Source organism: Dermochelys coriacea, chromosome 21 (assembly GCF_009764565.3).
Source record: "Dermochelys coriacea isolate rDerCor1 chromosome 21, rDerCor1.pri.v4, whole genome shotgun sequence".
NCBI lineage: Eukaryota > Metazoa > Chordata > Testudines > Dermochelyidae > Dermochelys > Dermochelys coriacea.
The window spans coordinates 8,684,212-8,702,242 of record NC_050088.1 but is presented as its reverse complement, the minus strand read 5'-3'; the positions used below and the strand labels follow the sequence as shown (position 1 = coordinate 8,702,242).

At 45.6% G+C, this 18,031-nt stretch overlaps 1 protein-coding gene across 4 annotated transcripts; it reads right to left on the bottom strand.

Moving 5' to 3' along the window:
• Positions 1-3,458: 3,458 nt before the first annotated feature.
• On the bottom strand, positions 3,459-15,857 carry MED20 (mediator complex subunit 20). Of its 4 annotated transcripts, XR_006276499.1 has the most exons (5): positions 15,639-15,855; positions 10,383-10,537; positions 7,285-7,538; positions 6,415-6,537; positions 3,459-6,321 (listed from the first exon to the last, which is right to left on the bottom strand). XR_006276499.1 is itself a non-coding variant. In XM_038380306.2 (4 exons), the coding sequence occupies exons 1-4, from the start codon at positions 15,650-15,652 to the stop codon at positions 5,698-5,700; spliced, it is 639 nt and encodes a 212-aa protein (XP_038236234.1). In that variant the 5' UTR covers positions 15,653-15,857; the 3' UTR covers positions 3,459-5,697. The 4 variants fall into 4 exon arrangements, 3 of the variants coding, with proteins under 3 accessions (XP_038236234.1, XP_043356463.1, XP_043356464.1); XM_038380306.2 differs by lacking the exon at positions 6,415-6,537 and having other exon boundaries at positions 3,459-5,913; positions 15,639-15,857; XM_043500528.1 differs by having other exon boundaries at positions 3,459-6,537.
• Positions 15,858-18,031: the final 2,174 nt, after the last annotated feature.

Here is an 18,031-nt window from a genome sequence, read left to right as displayed (position 1 = left end):
GCGGGGACTCCATAGCCCCACCCCGGGACGGTGACGTAGCCGGGCTTTGTGAATCGCAGGCTGAAGTTTGGTTGAGTCACACGAGGGTAAATAAGGATGTTTCAGAGACAAAGAGACTCTTAAAGGGGCAGGAGCGCCTTGTGCGGCCCCCCCCCGCTCAGAGGGGCCCAGGCCTCAGGGCGCTGGCCTCCCCTCCCCCTCCCTCCAGGCCACTCAGTGCACCTGGGCAGAGCAGCACCGGGCTGGGGAAAGGGGGGGCAGCAGCACAGAGGCTAAGCCGGGGCCATGGCCACATCAGGCATGTCACCATGCATGGACCACGTCCGGCCGGGCCACTGCCAGGGGGCCACGTCCAACACCACCATTGCACGGGGCCACATCAGGTATGCCACCATTGCACGGGGCCACTGCCATGGGGCCACGTCCAGCACCACCATTGCACGGGGCCACATCAGGTATGCCACCATTGCACGGGGCCACTGCCATGGGGCCACGTCCAGCACCACCATTGCACGGGGCCACTGCCATGGGGCCACGTCCAGCACCAGCATTGAACGGGGCCACAACAGGCATCTCACCATGCATGGGCCATGTCCGGCCGGGCCACTGCCAGGGGGCCACATCCAGCACCACCAGTGCACGGGGCCACTACCATGGAGCCATGTCCAGCACCACTGTTGCACTCGGCCACAACAGGCATGCCACCGTGTATGGGTCAAACCCAGCACCACCATTGCACAGGGCCACATCAGGCATGCCACCATGCATGGGCCACATGCAGCACCACCATTGCATAGGGCCACTGCCATGGGGCCACGTCCAGCATCACCATTGCACTGGGCCACTGCCATGGGGCCACATCCCACAGGGCCACTGGCACCAGCCCACGTCCAGCACCACCACTGCATGGGGACACTGCCACAGGATCACGTCAGGCAGGGCCACTCTTATGGGACCATATCTGGCTCCATCATTGCACGGGAACTTTGCCATGGGGCCACATAATCTGCTGCCACACCGCGCAGGCCACGTAAGGCACCACCGCTGACCAGGTCACTGCTGTGGGGCATGGGAGGTGTGTGGTACAGTGCAGTGGCGAGTGAGACAGGGACATTTTCTGTCATTAGCACCTACCTAGGCAGCCTCAGTCTTGAAGAAGGCAGAACCATTCCAACAGAAATCCAGACTGTCCTGGCACTGTGGATCCCAGACAATCTCAGACCACTTCACAAACACACACAAAAACTGAATTGCCTTTGGAAATGAACGGGCAAGGAGCACTGAGCCTCTTTGTCGACTAACAACCTCCCTTTCCTCATTAAAATCTCTCCTTGAAACTCACTTCTTCCAGGAATCTTTCAAACTTTCTTCATACCATCAACCTTTGGCCCACCACTGGTCTATTTTAGGTCCTGATCCTAAACAGAGATCCACCCTGGTACCCTGGACTTCAGTTGGGTTTTACCCATAGAGTGCAGCCTTAGACTGTGAACTGCAGCCAAATTCAGCCTTGGTGTAACTCCCTTAACGTCAAAAGAAGTTAAACCAAGGGTTATTTTGGCCCTTTATATACTTACTCACTTGGTAAAGGGCTGCATCGACATGTATAAGTATGGAGAATAAAGGTACGTGGTAAGAACATAAGACCTGCCATACTGGGTCAGACCAAAGGTCCATCTAGCTCAGGTTTCAAAGTATCTCAGTATCCTGTCTTCTGACCATGGCCAATGTCAGGTGCCCCAGAGGAAATGAACAGAACAGGTAATCATCAAGTGATCCATTCCCTGTCGTCCATTCCCAGATTCTGGCAAAGAGAGGCTAAGGATATCAACCTTGCGCATCCTGGCTAATAACCATTGATGGACCTATCCTCCATGAATGTATCTAGTTCTTTTTTGAACCCTGTTATAGTCTTGGCCTTCACAACATCCTCTGGCAGAGTTCCACAGGCTGACTTTGCGTTGTGTGAAGAAATATTTCCTTTTATTTAAGTCTGCTGCCTATTAATCGCATTTGGGTGACGCCTAGTTTGTGTGCTATGAGGAGTAAATAACACTTCCTTATTTACTTTCTCCACACCAGTCATGATTTTACAGACCTCTATCATATCCCCCCGTTAGTCATCTCCTTTCCGAGCTGAAAAGTTCCAGTCTTATTAATCTCTCCTCATACAGCACTCATTCCATACCCCTAATCATTTTTTGTTGCCCTTTTCTGAACCTTTTCCAATTCCAATACATCTTTTTTGAGATGGGGCGACCACATCTGCACACAGAATTCAAGATGTGGGCATACTATGGATTTATATAGAGGCAATATGATATTTTCTGTTGTCTTATCTATCCCTTTCTTAATGATTCCCAACATTCTGTTCGCTTTTTTTGACCTGCTGCTGCACATTGAGTTGATGTTTTCAGAGAACTCTCCACAATGACTCCAAGATTTCTTTCTTGAGTGATAATAGCTAGTTTAGATCCCATCATTGTGTATGTATAATTGGGATTATGTTTTCCAATGTGCATTATTTTGTATTTATCAACACTGAATTTCATCTGCCATTCTGTTGCCCGGTCACCCAGCTTTGAGAGATCCTTTTGTACTTTTTCGCAGTCTGCCTGGGATTTAACTAATCTTGAATAGGTTTGTATCAGTAATAATAGTCTCATTGTGCTATTGGCTCCCTCCCTGAAGCCACTATTGAGTCAGGAGACAGATTCTGTTCCTGTCTCTGCCACTGAATTGCAGTGTGACCTTAGGTAAAGTCATTTGACCTCTTTGTGCTTCAGTTTCCTCAGTGGCAAAATGAGGATAATAATACATCCCTCCATTCAAAAAGCACTGAGATCTGCAGCCGATCACTGTTACATAGAGCCCAGTCCTACTCCCATTGAAATCAGTAGCAAAGACTCCCAATGCCTTCCAGAGAAACAGAGGCAAGTCCCAAGTTGGTGCACAGGAGAGCCTCCCTTTCAAAATCGTATGTGCACTCTGAAAATGCTGCAAAGTAGCAAGGAAATCTAACCTCCTAGGCCCTGTAGTGACAGGCAAAAACGGTGCAGTTTTCAACTGCATTGGCTCAATATAGTTAACATGACATGACTGAAAAGTCTTCTTAACACTCAGTCAGTCAGAGGCAGACTACTGCTGTTTGAAGCCAAGTCAGCTGGCCCTGGTATAGCCTTGGTGGGAGGGGGAGAAGGGCTAATAATTTTGCCCATCAAAACGGGCCCCAGAGAGCAAAAGAAATGTCAGTCCCCTACTTTAGAGAAGGCAGTTACATCAATGGATGCCTTTACTAAGAGATAATGGGCCAAGATCCTATCCTCACACCCATGCAACCCCACTGACGTCACTGGAGTGGTACAGATGTGATTAAGAGCAGAATTTAGCCCAAGGGGTCCAACTCTGTGACTGCAGAACAGTAACCAGCTTTAAGAAGAGAACGAGCACCAATAAGATCCAGCACACACATTATACTCTTTAAAGACATGTGACTTTGGTTACAAAATGCATCTGAGATACCAAAACCTTTTTTGTATTAAAAGAGACATTTGCAACATTTGATGTGCCTAATCTTTCAGTCACAATTCCACAGCATTTTCTTTAAAAAAAAAAAAAAAAAAAAAAGATCCTAGCCACACTTAATTACACAGAGTAATAATGAGCTAAGGGCCACACTCTGCAAGCTTGACTCACAAGACTCTCCCCTGAAGTCAGTGAGAGAATTAGAATTTAGCGAGCAACATGCATTTGAGTTTCAAGACTGGATCCCAAACTAGCTCCCCGTGCTTCCAATACGTTCAAATTGCTAATTTATTTAAATACTCTTTGTTGTAAATCATTTAACCAAGGTTTACGACACTCACTGCCATGTTATTTAATTTATTCAGAGTTAAATAATAATAAAAAATGTCCATATAACAAGCTTTAGGTGCCGTAACAATGAATTACACTTACAGACATAAATGACCCCCCCTTCAGCAAAAAAACACAACCAACCCATCATATATAAATAATGAATTAACTAATTCAGCCAACCAGTAAATCAAAAGCAACAAAACAGTTGTTCCCTCTCCAATCCTCCAAAACCATATCTTCAACCTTCCTCCCCAGACCCTGTCCAGTTGCAGCTTGCCTGGAAGATCATCAGGTTTCTTTAGGTCCAAGACTTCAGTTTTGCCCAGTTTACTTTTTAGACACAGGGCTGCAGTGCAAGTTCCGTGTATGGGCTGGAGATGCAGAACCTGCTTTTTAAATAAGGCACACACGGGTCCCTCAGGTTACTTGCTTAAACTGGTGTGATATAAGGCATGAATTAAGGACGGACAACCCTGCAAAGCCTCTGGGCATGGAACTCCCACTGACCTCAATGGGAGTTCAGCAGCAGGAGTGGCTGCAGGGCCAGGATAGTTCTGCTCATTTCAAAGATGCAGAATTCTGAAATTAAGCAGCGAAGATCCTTGCCTAGCAGCTATTTGCTTGTGAAGTTCCTTGGGAAGGCATCTCAGAGAAGCTACACAAAGGTCTTGCAGCTGCAGAACCGAGGTAAGCAGGCCATGCTGCTATCTATTTAGCAAACACCACAAAACACAGAAAAAATATAAAGAGAAGAGAGGAAATTTACATTCCCCAGCCAGGCAGCTACGCAGTGTTTAGAGCCAAGGGCACAGATGGTTTAAAGGGAGGGAATTTCCCTAGCTTTCCATCCAGATACGTAAATCATTGCTGTATGATATTCAAGCCCTGCAGTAAATCTACAGTCTGCCTCTTGCAAACCTTTACTCACCTCAACAGTCCCACTGAAATCAATGAGACTTCGCAGGTGAGTAGAGATTTAAAGCAAAGGGACCTCTATCCATATTATCAGATCCCTTTCTAACAACGAAATAGGGTGGCAGACACTTTGTTTCAACAGATGAGAAGAATCCTTCAGGAAGGCCAGACTCCCATTTGTATCATCGGAGAGCCAGAAGGTTTTAATCCACTCATTAGCTATCAAAGATGATGGCAAGTTAGGAACATAACAGCAAGGGGACAGCAAAGAATTGGTAGAGATTTTTGTCACAAAAAGAAATTATTTGCCATCGAGGCTGTGAAGATAAACGCGGCTAAGATACAACTTCTGCACCAGAGAAAAATTATTAAAATTTGTTACAAACACACACACACACACACACACACACACACACACACACACACACACACACACACAGACTACCCTTGCTGGATAAAAAGACTCCACATCCTTATATGAAAATAAGCCTTTTTAAAAATTATTATTAAAAGTGGTACCAAAATGCTTCCATACGAATATCCCCAAAACCCACATTCACCAGTCAGCCGCTAGGGAAAATGAGGGACAATAAAACCCTGCCTGTGTGCACACACAGCTGGATCCTCTACTTTATCCTTCTGCAGAAGGACATTTATCTCCAGAATCAAGCATTGCCAGTGCATTGAGACATACCAGCGCCAATGGGCTAACCACTGAATGGAGGGATGAAACACACACTATATTTGAGACCAAGCTTGGAGGTAGGAAAAACTGATTCTACCCCTGCTATATGGAGGTGAATGGTGCTTTTCTATAGGGGGAGAAGTCTTTAGGACATTACTGAGCAAAGGGATCCACGAGGACAATTAGAAAAAAGAGGATAGTCACTTTAAGAAAAAAAGAACGGTCTCCTGGAGTCTTCTTTATCTGATCCCAGCTACAGGCACCTGCTGCTGTTTGCGGATCTTGTTGAACAGTTCCATGTACTGAGCCATTGTGTCACCTGGGCTGTAGATGCTGTCGTGCTTGTTGCCAAACACAGATGGGATTCCAGGTGTGTGATTCCCCATGAAGCTCTGCATGAACTCCATGAGCAGGTTCCAGCAGTCGTTGGCTACCACACATGGGCAGTATTCCACCTGGCAATAGAAACAGGAGCACAGAAGCACGGAGCAGTGGACGGGAACCACACAGGAGACAATTAACTTTGAACCCTGATACAGAACACGTCAATCCTTTGGGGACAAAGGAATATACAATCCTCCTCATATATGCAAACTAAAAGGAGATGTTTATCAAATAAGCGAAGGAGGGAAAAAATTAAACAAGCCAGCACCCTGGAAAACATTCAAGGAACTCGCCTGAATATTACTTACAAAAGCAATGGGGATGAGGGAAGTAAAAGGTTATCAGAAAGCTGCAGATGCATCATTATTAAATGACCTAGGTACTCCAGGGGCTAGATGGCACTAAGGAGGTTAATGCACTAGCCTTTCACTTCTGCAGACCTTAGTTCAAATGCCACTTTGCCCAGGAGGGACTTGGGTCTGGAATAACAAGGATGTTGCGTGTCAGAAGTGAGGTGGATTGTTAGATTGTGTGTGTGTGTAAACAAAAAAAAAAAAACCAAAACAAAACACATTTTTGATGTACCCCAGCTCTCCATCTTGTTTGCCTTGGCGTTTTGGAAGAAGGGGTGAGGGTGGGGATGTTGTTTATAAGCAGAATTAAGACCAGACATGTACTTTAGAAACTCTGTTTAACTAAAAACAAGACAGGCAGCTCAAATTGGGTCCCAAACTCAAGTTTGGTATAAGGCAAGCTTCTGCTAAACCTAAGATCAACAGAAATGCCGCTATCATTATGGCAACTGTGTTTATTCTACTGAAATACAATAATGCTATTACTTGATCTCTGTTTCTATTGACTAGGCATGTTGAAACGCATGTTTAGAGATGTCCAATGAGGTGATCAATCAAATATTTGTAAAACAGGATTTAAAACAGTGTTTAGGAAAAAAAAAAAAAAAAAAAAAGACAAATCTGGTTCCCCTTTTCCACTGCATCTAAAACAAACCACTCATCTTCACTTTCAGGGGCACTTCCTAGCTTAGCACAGCTCCACCTATCCTCTCATACACACGACTGAGCCTTCAACACATTCCTCTACTCTGCTAATGATGCCAGTTGTTATTGCTCATTAGTCTTATTTTCCCCTCAAACACCTTGGCACTTTTTCCCGGGTCATCTCATACCCACTGGAAGATCTCCCCTTGAACGTCGGCAAAGCCATGGCATCGTCCTTCAAACGCACTTCTGTCGTGATGCCTACAAAGTACTTGACCATATTTAGGCAGCTGGTGTGCTAGGACTGATGCTCATGACTCTAATCACAATCCTCTCATTGTTAGACAGAGGGAGCACAAGGTCCCTTCTGGTCCTACGATTCTGTGATTCTATGTTTCACTGAAGTCAATGAGACTAGCCACATCAAGGAACAAACAGCCTTACCTCCACAGATATTCCCCGGGCACTGGGCCCCATGGTAACAGTGCCAACCTTCACCAAGAAATCACAGTACTGGTACCGCGTACCCCGGCTCTCTATCTTGTTTGCCTTAGCATTTTGGAAGAAGCCTTTCAGTTTCACCATCAGGACGTCGAAGTTGGCATCTGCTATGAGGCAGGGGCCATTTTCAAAGAGAGCGAAACAGCTGAGGGGATATTCAGAGTTATGCATCACGTACATCAGCTTGCCAGCCTGCCCTGGAACAAGAGCAATGGTATTTTAACTGTAGAAATGATGCATCTTCCCTCTTGCATGCTTTCAAGAAGAAACAGCTGTTACAATCAACAAAGACAGGGACAAAAGAAACGCTATTTCAGGATTTCTGTATTCCTCATGAATGTTTAATGAGATTCTGGACCCTGGATTTATGGGTTTGTTTTATGATCTAAAAACAACATAAAAAAACCCCTCAGGCTGGTATATTAAGCTTTCTGCCATTCCAAAGCATGCCCTGACCTCTATATTTCCTGTGCCCACTGAGATGTATGAGCCCAAAACTCAAATTTATAAACATGTTTTGCGCCAATTACTCAAGAGAGCCATCCGACTGCTAACTTTACGGCCATGTCTCCATTTACCAATTCACTCACTCATACACACGTATGTCAGCTTGGGAAATGGGATATTTTACTGGGAAAGGGAGGTGGGAACTGTCTACTGAACTGAAGATACTTAATGTCTAATAAAAAGAGAGCGCATCCTGGATGCCCTTCACCCTTTGTAAAAGGAGAGTCCAGCTTGAACAAATTCAATATTTGCAGCCAGGTTTCCTTTAACATTCCATACAAACGGATCTAACCATTGACCCACCACGATGAAGTCTCAGCAACTTTACTCCTTAGGGGCACTGTCAACTCATGTTTCGGCCAAAATTTAGGCACTGGGAAGAAACTAAGAACCCTTCCAACACTTCTGCAAAACTGAACACAATAGGAATTTTTTTTTTTTTTAAATCCTAGTGGAAATTTTTTTTAGACAAATAACCCATGCTCCACTCCCACAGTATGCACAACCCAAAACCTGCAGCGCTGAGACAGAAACTGACTAGAGACAAAAGTGACCTTGATTTACACTGCCCAAGATGAGAGAAGGGCAACATGTAAATAAAGAGCATGAACAGTGATGAGTACATTGGATTTCTAATACTCTTTCTGCTTTAACAATTTAAGGGCCAAACTGCAAAAGAGCAATTATACAAACAGCCCCAGTGAAGTCAACGAGATTAGCTGCATGAGTAATTCCTCATGCACAAAAGGGGGTTCCAATGTGGTTCGAAGGCATTATAAACATAGGTTGTGACTTGCATTGTACATCCCTGCACGGGAGTTAGGGGAAATAAAGAATCCCCCTTGCCCATGTAGATCCGAGGTCTGGGCACCTGCTTACTGTCCTTATCCATCCCTGCAGTAGGTGTCCAGGGGGATAGATGGAGTCTAGTCTTAACTCTCATTCATCAAATCATCCTGTCTGGCCGCCTGTATATCACAGACCACCACACCACCCAGTCACCCACACACCAAGCCCGACAACCAGAATTAACGAGAGCGTAACACAAGAAATGCCATACCACGTAGCCTTTACTTAGCTGTGAAGGGAAGTTCTTTTGTTAAAGATGTTACAAAGGAAAAAAATACCCAGAACTATATTTTTCATCACTGTTGATTCATTAACCACTAGGGCATGCCATCAGCGGAAAGCTGTTTTGGGTATTCAAGGAAAAGTGTACGCTTTATAATTGCTTTACATGGGGCTTTAGAACTAAGAGCTAGGATACTATGCAGATGCCTATTTAAAGAACTAGCCCCTTAGCAGATTTGTGCAGACAAGACCTTCCCTCCATGGAAATCACAAAAAAAAATATATATATATATCAAACTTCTGTTACTTTTCTTCCAAGCTGTTTGCATGTAAGTGATCAGCAAAATCCAACAGCAGGGCAAGAAATACCTCGAGCCAGAGAGCCTAGTGTTCACAGAGAACTCTGCACAGGCAACATTCACAGACCAGACAGATACACGGATGCACAAGCTCACTGCTGACCTCTAGAGACACTTATAGCAAAGCTTAACACCATGACAGTTGAAGGCGAGACTAGTTGCTTGAGTTGCTTTTTTTTAAAAAGCGCTCTGTAGTCTACATGCTCGCTCAGATGGTCTTGAAAAATTCCCGTGCATCCTGAGGAACCAGGGTAGGGCTAGGGGTTTACAGTGGAAGTTGCTTAAGAACTGAGATAGAGCCCCCCCCACTTAAAAAGAATGACAACACCATTCTATGGTCTCCCTAGGAAAACTGTCCCCTGCCCTCAGTACCACCACTTCCTCAAAGAACAAGGGAAATTCACTACCTAAAATCCTTGTTAACAGTTAACCTTGACCAGCATTTTCTTTACCCTTGCAGAATGACAAGTGGAAGGACAGATTATTACTGTCTGTAACAGCAGGTTTGGGGCGTCACTCAAAGAGGGTAGTAGGGAGGGTGCAGGACTGGTGAGTACCATAACTCTGTACTTCCTGGTTTTCAGCAGTCTAAGCACAGATGCACTCAGAAGGTACAAGGCATCACAGGTCAGTCTTAACTCGGTGTTAATGAAGTTTTTGGGGAATGAAACATAATCTTCATTGATGAAGCATCTTTCATCCAAAGACCACCAAGTGTTTTATTATCAGCAATCAAGCCACCCAACCCCTTGTGAGGTAGGTCAGTATTGTTATGTACATTTTAAACATAGGGAGAATAGAATGTATTGATTCTGAGAACAGAATCCATGCATCTGGTCCCTATTTTACTTTTCTTCCCTACAGCTACCACCAAGTTATTGCAGTAGTGACACCCTGAATAATTGGAGAAAAGAAGGGGGGGGAAAGCATTAGTGGGATTGAGATTCAGACTCAGAGCTGGCATTAGACGTCCTTGTTAGAAAATGAGAGCGCAACTACTTCCCTGAATGTTACTCGAGTGGAGTTATACCAACTCCAATCATCAGCCTTAACCATCGCCACAGGGCGCTTTGATCACTCCATGAAAGGAAGTGAAATGCAGACCTTGGTTGCCAATGGTGGAGGCAGCGGTATGGTAGGTCTCACAGTCCACACAAAATGTTCCTTGTTTCTCTGCTCCCAGCAGCTCCAGTTTCCTCGTTAGGATTTCAACTGTTTGCTGGACGCTTTTCCCCTCTGCCACGGGCATCTGAGACACACTGTCATAGAAGAAAAGGAAGCAAAAGAAAAAAGATTCAGTAATCGCATACATAGGAGATATGATAACCAAGTCAGAATCAAATTCAGCCAGTCAATGTACTTATAAAGTCTAGAATAGAGATTAGAAGCCAACATACATGATAGTTATCTGATCTGTAGAGTACTTGCATACTTGACTCATTCACTTTAAGGTCAGAAGAGAGCACTGTCATAGTCCTGTCTGACCTCTTGAATAACATAGAAAAATTACTGGCTGAGTTTCCCTGCCCTATCAAACCCATACACTTCTTTTTGAGCTACAGCATTGCTTTTAGAAAGACATCCAGCCATTAAAGCAGGGGTGGGAAAACTCTTTGGCCCGAGGGTCACAATTGGGAATAGAAATTGTATGGCGGGCCATGAATGCTCACAAAATGGGGGTTGCGGTGTGGGAGGGGGTGAGGGCTCCGGGGTGGGGCTGAGGGGTTTAGAGGGTGGGAGGGGGATCAGGGCTGGGGCAGGCTCAGGGGTGCAGGCTCCGGGCGGCACTCACCTCAAGCAGTTCCCAGAAGCAGCGGCATGTCCCTTCTCCAGCTTCTACACGGAGCTGCAACCAGGCAGCTCTACACGCTGCCCCATCTCAAGGCTGCCCCTGAAGCTCCAATTGGCTGCAGTTCCCGGCCAATGGAAGCTGCGGGCGCAGTGCTTGGAGCAGGGGCAGCTGAGCCCCCTGGCTGTCCCTATGCGTAGGAGCCGGAGAGGGGCCATGCCGCTGCTTCCAGGAGCTGTGTGGCGCGGCCCCCGACCCTGCTCCCTGGCTGGAGCAGGACAAGCCCCAGACCCCACTCCCCAGCAGGCGCTTGAGGGCCGGATTAAAACAGCTGGGGGGCCGGATCTGGCCTGCAGGCCATAGTTTGCCCACTGCTGCATTAAAGAGATAGGTCAGGAGCAGGATTTGAACCCATGGCTCTACAAGGAAGCTAGGACACCCAGGAGAGGATAAGAAGAGTTTTGAATCTGGCCTGTTAGACCATTCAGCCATCCCAACCCAGCTGTGACAGGCATTTAAGAAAACCCTAAGGCACGCAGAGCAAGTGTAACAGGCATTGGCATCACACAAAGAACCACTGCAATGGGACACTGTAAAGATAAATTTTCCTTGTCACCCTATAAACATATAAAACAAGCATCACACAGAAGGTTTTACACAAGATTTTTGCTCTGTTACACTGGTGGTTCCAGATTTGACCACAGATGTCCTTAGAGCTCTTCTATTTCCCTCTTGAACAGCATAAAGCTTTGATCTCCTGTTTTTAAATACATGTCCTCCACACCCTTAATGTCCATTGCAATATTATCCCATTAGATTATATTACCAGCTGCAATATGGACATAGCTTGTTGAAACCTAATGAAGAGAGGGAAAACTATCTTTGCAGGCAGGCTGGCTCACCTAGTGAGGAGGGCTTTAAACTAGGGGGATGATGGGGGATGACGACCGAAGCCCTGAGGTAAGCTGGATACCGGAAGGAAACACAAGGAGGAGGGTGCAGGGGGAGGGGGGAAGACACTCCTGGTTCATACTGAGAAAGCAGGGCAATGGTCTAGTTATCTTAGGTATATGTGCACAAACGCAAGAAGCCTGGGAAACAAGCAGGAAGAATTGGAAGTCCTGGTACAGTCAAAGAACTGATGTGACTGGAACAACAGAGACTTGGTGGGGTAGTTCACATGACTGGAGCACTGTCATGGATGGGTATAAACTGTTCAGGAAGGACAGGCAGGGGAGGAAAGGTGGAGGAGTTGCATTGTATGGAAGAGAGCAGTATGATGCTCAGAGCTCCAGTATGAAACTGGAGAAAAGCCTGTTGAGAGTCTTTGGGTTAAGTTTAGAAGCGAGAGCAACCAGGGTGATGTCGTGGTGGGCGTGGGCTATAGACCACCGGACCAGGGGAATGAGGTAGACGAGGCTTTCTTTGGACAATTAACTGAAGTTTCCAGAACACAGGACCTGGTTCTAATGGGGAACTTCAAATCATCCTGACATCTGCTGAGAGAGCAAGACAGCAGTGCACAGACAATCCAGGAAGTTTTTCGAGAGTGTTGGGGACAACTTCTTGGTGCAACTACTGGAGGAACCAACCAGGGGCCATTCTCCTCTTGACCTGCTGCTTACAAACAGGGAAGAATTGTTAGGGGAAGTAGAAGTGGGTGGCAACCTAAGCAGCAGTGACCATGAGATGGTTGAGTTCAGGATCCTCACAAAAGGAAGAAAGGAGAGTAGCAAAATACGGACCCTGGACTACAGAAAAGCAGACTTTGACTGCCTTAGGGAACTGATGGGCAGGATCCCTTGGAAGGCTAATATGAGAGGGAAAGGAGTCCAGGAAAGCTAGCTGTATTTTAAAGAAGTCTTATTGAGGGCGCAGAAACAAACCATCCCAATGTGCAGAACGAATAGCAAATATGGCAGGCGACCAGCTTGTCCGAAGAGTGAAATCTTTGGTGAGCTTAAACACAAAAAGGAAGCTAACAAGAAGTGGAAACTTAGACAGATGACTAGGGAGGAGTATAAAAATATTGCTCGAGCATGAGGGTCGTAAACTGGAGTTGCAGCTAGCAAGGGATGTGAAGGGTAACAGAAGGGTTTCTACAGGTATGTTAGCAACAAGAAAAAGATCAGGGAAAGTGTGGGCACTTAATGAATGGGGGAGGCAACCTAGTGACAGAGGATGTGGAAAAAGCTGAAGTACTCAATGCTTTTTTTGCCTCGGTCTTCACAGACAAGGTCGGCTCCCACACTGCTGTCCTGGGCAACACAGTATGGGGAGGTGAGCAGCCCTCAGTGGTGAAAGAGCAGGTTAAGGACTATTTAGAAAAGCTGGACATGCACAAGTTCATGGGTCCGGATCTAATGCGTCCAAGGGTGCTGAGGGAGTTGGCTGATGTGATTGCAGATCCATTGGCCATTATCTTTGAAAACTCATGGCGATCGGGGTAGGTCCCAGATGACTGGAAAAAGGCTACTGTAGTGCCCATCTTTAAAAATGGGAAGGAGACCCTTGGGAACTACAGACCAGTCAGCCTCACCGCAGTCCCTGAAAAAATCATGGAGCAGGTCCTCAAGGAATCCATTCTGAAGCACTTGGAGGAGATGAAGGTGATCAGGAAAAGTCAGCATGGATTCACCAAGGGCAAGTCATGCCTGACCAACCTGATTGCCTTCTATGATGAGATAACTGGCTCTGTGGATATGGGGAAGGCAGTGGATGTGATATCTTGACTTTAGCAAAGCTTCTGATACAGTCTCCCACAGTATTCTTGCCAGCAAGTTAAAAAAAAAAGTATGGATTGGATGAATGAACTATAAGGTGCATAGAAAGCTGGCTAGATTGTCGGGCTCAATGGGTAGTGATCAACGGCTCAATGTCTAGTTGGCAGCTGGTATCAAGCGGAGTGCCCCACGGGTCAGTCCTGGGGCCCGTTTTGTTCAACATCTTTATTAATGATCTGGATGATGACACTAAACTGCGGGGAGAGATAAATATGCTGGAGGGTGGGAACAGGGTCCAGAGGGACCTAGACAAACCGGAGGATTGGGCCAAAAGAAATCTGATGAGGTTCAACAAGGACAAGTGCAGAGTCTTGCATTTAGGACAGAATTAGGACAGATAATAGGCTGCATTAGTAGGAGCATTGCCAGCAGATTGAGGGAAGTGATTATTCCCCTCTGTTATGCACTGGCGAGGCCACATCCGGAGTATTGCATCCAGTTTTGGGCCCCCCACTACAGAAAGGATGTGGACAAATTGGAGAGAGTCCAGCAGAGGGCAACGAAAATGATTAGGCGGCTGGGGCACATGACTTATGGGGAGAGGCTGAGGGAACTGGGCTTGTTTAGTCTGCAGAAGAGAAGAGTGAGGGGGAGATTTGATAGCAGCCTTCAACTACCTGAAGGCGGGTTCCACAGAGGATGAAGCTCGGCTGTTCTCAGTGGTGGCAGATGACAGAACAAGAAGCAATGGCCTCAAGTTGCAGTGGGGGAGATCTAGGTTGGATATTAGGAAACACTATTTCACCAGGAGGGTGGTGAAGCACTGGAATGGGTTCCCTAGGGAAGTGGTGGAATTTCCATCCTTAGAGGTTTTTAAGGCCCGGTTTGACAAAATCCTGGCTGGGACAATTTAGTTGGTGTTGGTCATGCTTTGAGCAGGGGGTGGGACTAGATGACTTCCTGAGGTCTCTTCCAACCCTAATCTTCTGTGATTCTACAATTACAAGCCCAGCTAGATTCCTGACAGAACATAACCCAGCTCCTTCTTTGCATTCCCTGAACAGCAACGTCTCTTCACACAACACACAGTCAACCTGTGGAACTCTTTGCCAGAGGATGTTGTGAAGGCCAAGACTATAGCAGGTTCAAAAAAGAACTAGATAAATTGATACAGGATAAGTCCATCAATGGCTATTAGTGAGGATAGGCAGGGATGCAAAACCCTGCTCTGAAGCGTCCCTAGTCTCTGCTTGCCAGAAGCTGGGAATGGGCAACAGGGGATGGATCACTTGAGAATTCCCTGTTCTGTCCATTCCCTCCAAAGCACCTGGCACTGACCACTGTTGGAAGATGGGATACTGAGCTGCACGAAAGATCTGACCCAGAATGGCCACTCTTATGTTCCACACCCTCCTAAACAAGAATCCTGCCTCACCCATGTTCTTCTTTGCGGGTTGCCTTCTCCTGCTATCACCACCGGGACCCATGTGAGGATGACCAATCCCATGCAGAGGACGCAGCATGGTGGTGCTGGCTCGACCAGCCAGACAGCATCAGCTCAAACACCAACAAGGCGCACAAACTGAAGAAGCTGCCAGGGTACGCTCTCAGCAAGAACCAAGGCAGTCTGAATCAGCATCCATGAGCTCATCCTCCTGAGGAACTAACCTTTCAGGGCTGGGTGCAAGGAGCTCGCTCCCCCCGTGCAATGATGGGATCTAACCTGCTGTAGCCGAGGAGTTCCTGGCAGACACCAGTCCACAAACGTCATGCAGTCACATTCATTGCAAGTAAATAAAGACCCAACCACTGGCATGCTTTTTAACCACGCAACATAGAAAGTCCTACCAGGTGACTCCCATGGTTCCTGAAGTCTTCACGTAGGGCTGGACTAGTAGGAAGGAGAAGGAGGCTCAGCTGATACTATGTAGTCTTTCAAATGTATTTGCAGCAGTGACTTGTATATGGATGCCTCTCTCTCTCTCTCCTGGACAGGAAGCACATTTGCTAACCCAGCAGCCCCTCCCTGTCCACTATCCCAGTGAAAAGCAACAAGCAGGAAATGATGTAATCAAGAGGGGAGGGTACGAGACTCAGGCCAGGCCCCCTACCTTCCTCCTGCTGGTTGCAGCTCAGTTTGCTAAAGATTGTGAGCAGCAGATGGCAACGAAAGGGAACGGGGTGTGTGTGGGGGGGTTAGATTAAAATCAGGTTTTAAGAGCCCAGGGGCACATGACCACTGATCCTAAAGATTTGAATGAGCCCTAGTGGAGATCTGGTATGTGTGCTGCGGATCCTGGTCTCTCCCCCCTAGAGTAGACACTGCTTGGCACGGGACTGCAGAACCAGGGGACAGGATTTTTGAGTCAAGTCCCCAGTGGCCCAGGAGGAAATTGACAAAGGCCTGAGGGAAACACGTTGCAAAATCCTTCATCAGAAAGAGGGCAACATTTAGGAGGGGCAGCACTTCTAAAGAATTATTAAGCACCTTCGTTATCAGTTTAAACCGATTTTTACCAAATAAAGCCTGATTTACAAAAAGTATGTTTTTTTTCCACCCTATCTTTGTACCAGTCAAATATATATATATAAAAACTTGTTTGATTAGGAAATACAATACACGGCATGAGATATAGCTGTTGTGATAATACATTAGTCTGTGTGTATAATCAAAGCTGCCTATTGAGGTAAGGCTATGTATTGGTTTAGAAGATACACACAATAAACAAACAGGCACACAAGCTCTGAAGTGCGTGCACACCTGAATGTACCGATGAATCTTACACCCACCAAGTACACATTTCAAGCTGTTAGCAGATAACGGATTAAAGATCTGACACACACTAAACTAAAACGCTAAGAAAATGAAAATCTTTCTCAGAATATGTTTCAGAACACAAGTAAGTATACAAAAGTTTTAATAAAACAAGAGGCGAAAAGGATGGTGTGGCCTCAGTATTAAACGTAAATATTTATAGGCTACTGGTTTTGCGTCTACAACAGTAAACTGTTTATTCAAATGAAAAGTTTTATTTGGGGATTAGAGAGCTATTGTTTTCATAAACTCAGAGGTGGCGTTGTGTTTTGAGTTCTGTTTTAGTTCTGCAGCAATCCACTTTGAATTCCATTCATCAAAGCCTTAATCTACTGCAGGTGTTGGCAACCTTTCATAAGTGGTGTGCCAAGTCTTCATTTATTCACTCTTCACTTCATTTATTCACTCTAATAATGCCAATAATAAATTTAAACGTTTTTAGAAGCTCTCTTTCTATAGGTCTATAATATATAACTAAACTATTGTTGTATGTTAAGTAAATAAGGGTTTTAAAATGTTTAAAAAGCTTCATTTAAAATTAAATTAAAATGCAGAGCCCTCTGGACCGGTGGCCATGACTAGGGCAGTGTGAGTGCCCCTGAAAATCAGCTCACGTGCTGCAGGTTGCCTACCCCGATCTACTGAATATCTTTTCCCCATCCTTCCATCCACCAAAATAAACCCAGACATTTACCTAGAAAAATTATTGTTTTTTCCACTGATTTTCACCTGTTTTTGTTGCTGATGTAATAAACACCAATACATTCCTGGGAAAAATAAAATAAAATAAAAACAAAAAATGAAAGGTCCTAAGAATTATTTAGCCAAGTAACCAATATTCCTTGCCCCTCCACCAATTTCTTCCAGCCTAATGTATCTCAATGGAGTTCATAAGTGGGTCCAGCCCTTGTCTCAATAAATCCACCTTCTCTCTTTGCCGCTTTGAAAGCTGAACTCTCTCTGAATGATGAAGGTGTCAGAGTAGCAGCCGTGTTAGGCTATATTCGCAAAAAGAAAAAGGAGGACTTGTGGCACCTTAGAGACTAACAAATTTATTTGAGCATAAGCTTTCGTGGGCTACAGCTCACTTCATCGGATGCATCAGATGAAGTGGGCTGTAGACCACGAAAGCTTATGCTCTAATAAATTTCTTAGTCTCTAAGGTGCCACAAGTCCTCCTTTTCTTTTTGGATGATGAAGGACTCTGTAGGATGAAGAACAGGAGGACTTGTGGCACCTTAGAGACTAAGAAATTTATTAGAGCATAAGCTTTTGTGGGCTACAGCTCATTTCACTGGATGCATAGAATGGCACATATAGAAAGAAGATTTCATATATATATATACACACACACACACACACATATACAGAAAAGGTGGAAGTTGCCATACAAACTGTAAGAGGCTAATTAATTAAGATGAGCTAT

Excerpts from the sequence above, each read along its gene's own strand:
- MED20 (XM_038380306.2), bottom strand. Across the intron at positions 7,539-10,382 it reads CTCCACCATTGGCAACCAAG|GGCAGGCTGGCAAGCTGATG; the intron begins GTCTGCATTTCA and ends CTCTTGTTCCAG. Across the intron at positions 5,914-7,284 it reads CCCGGGGAATATCTGTGGAG|GTGGAATACTGCCCATGTGT; the intron begins GTAAGGCTGTTT and ends TTCTATTGCCAG.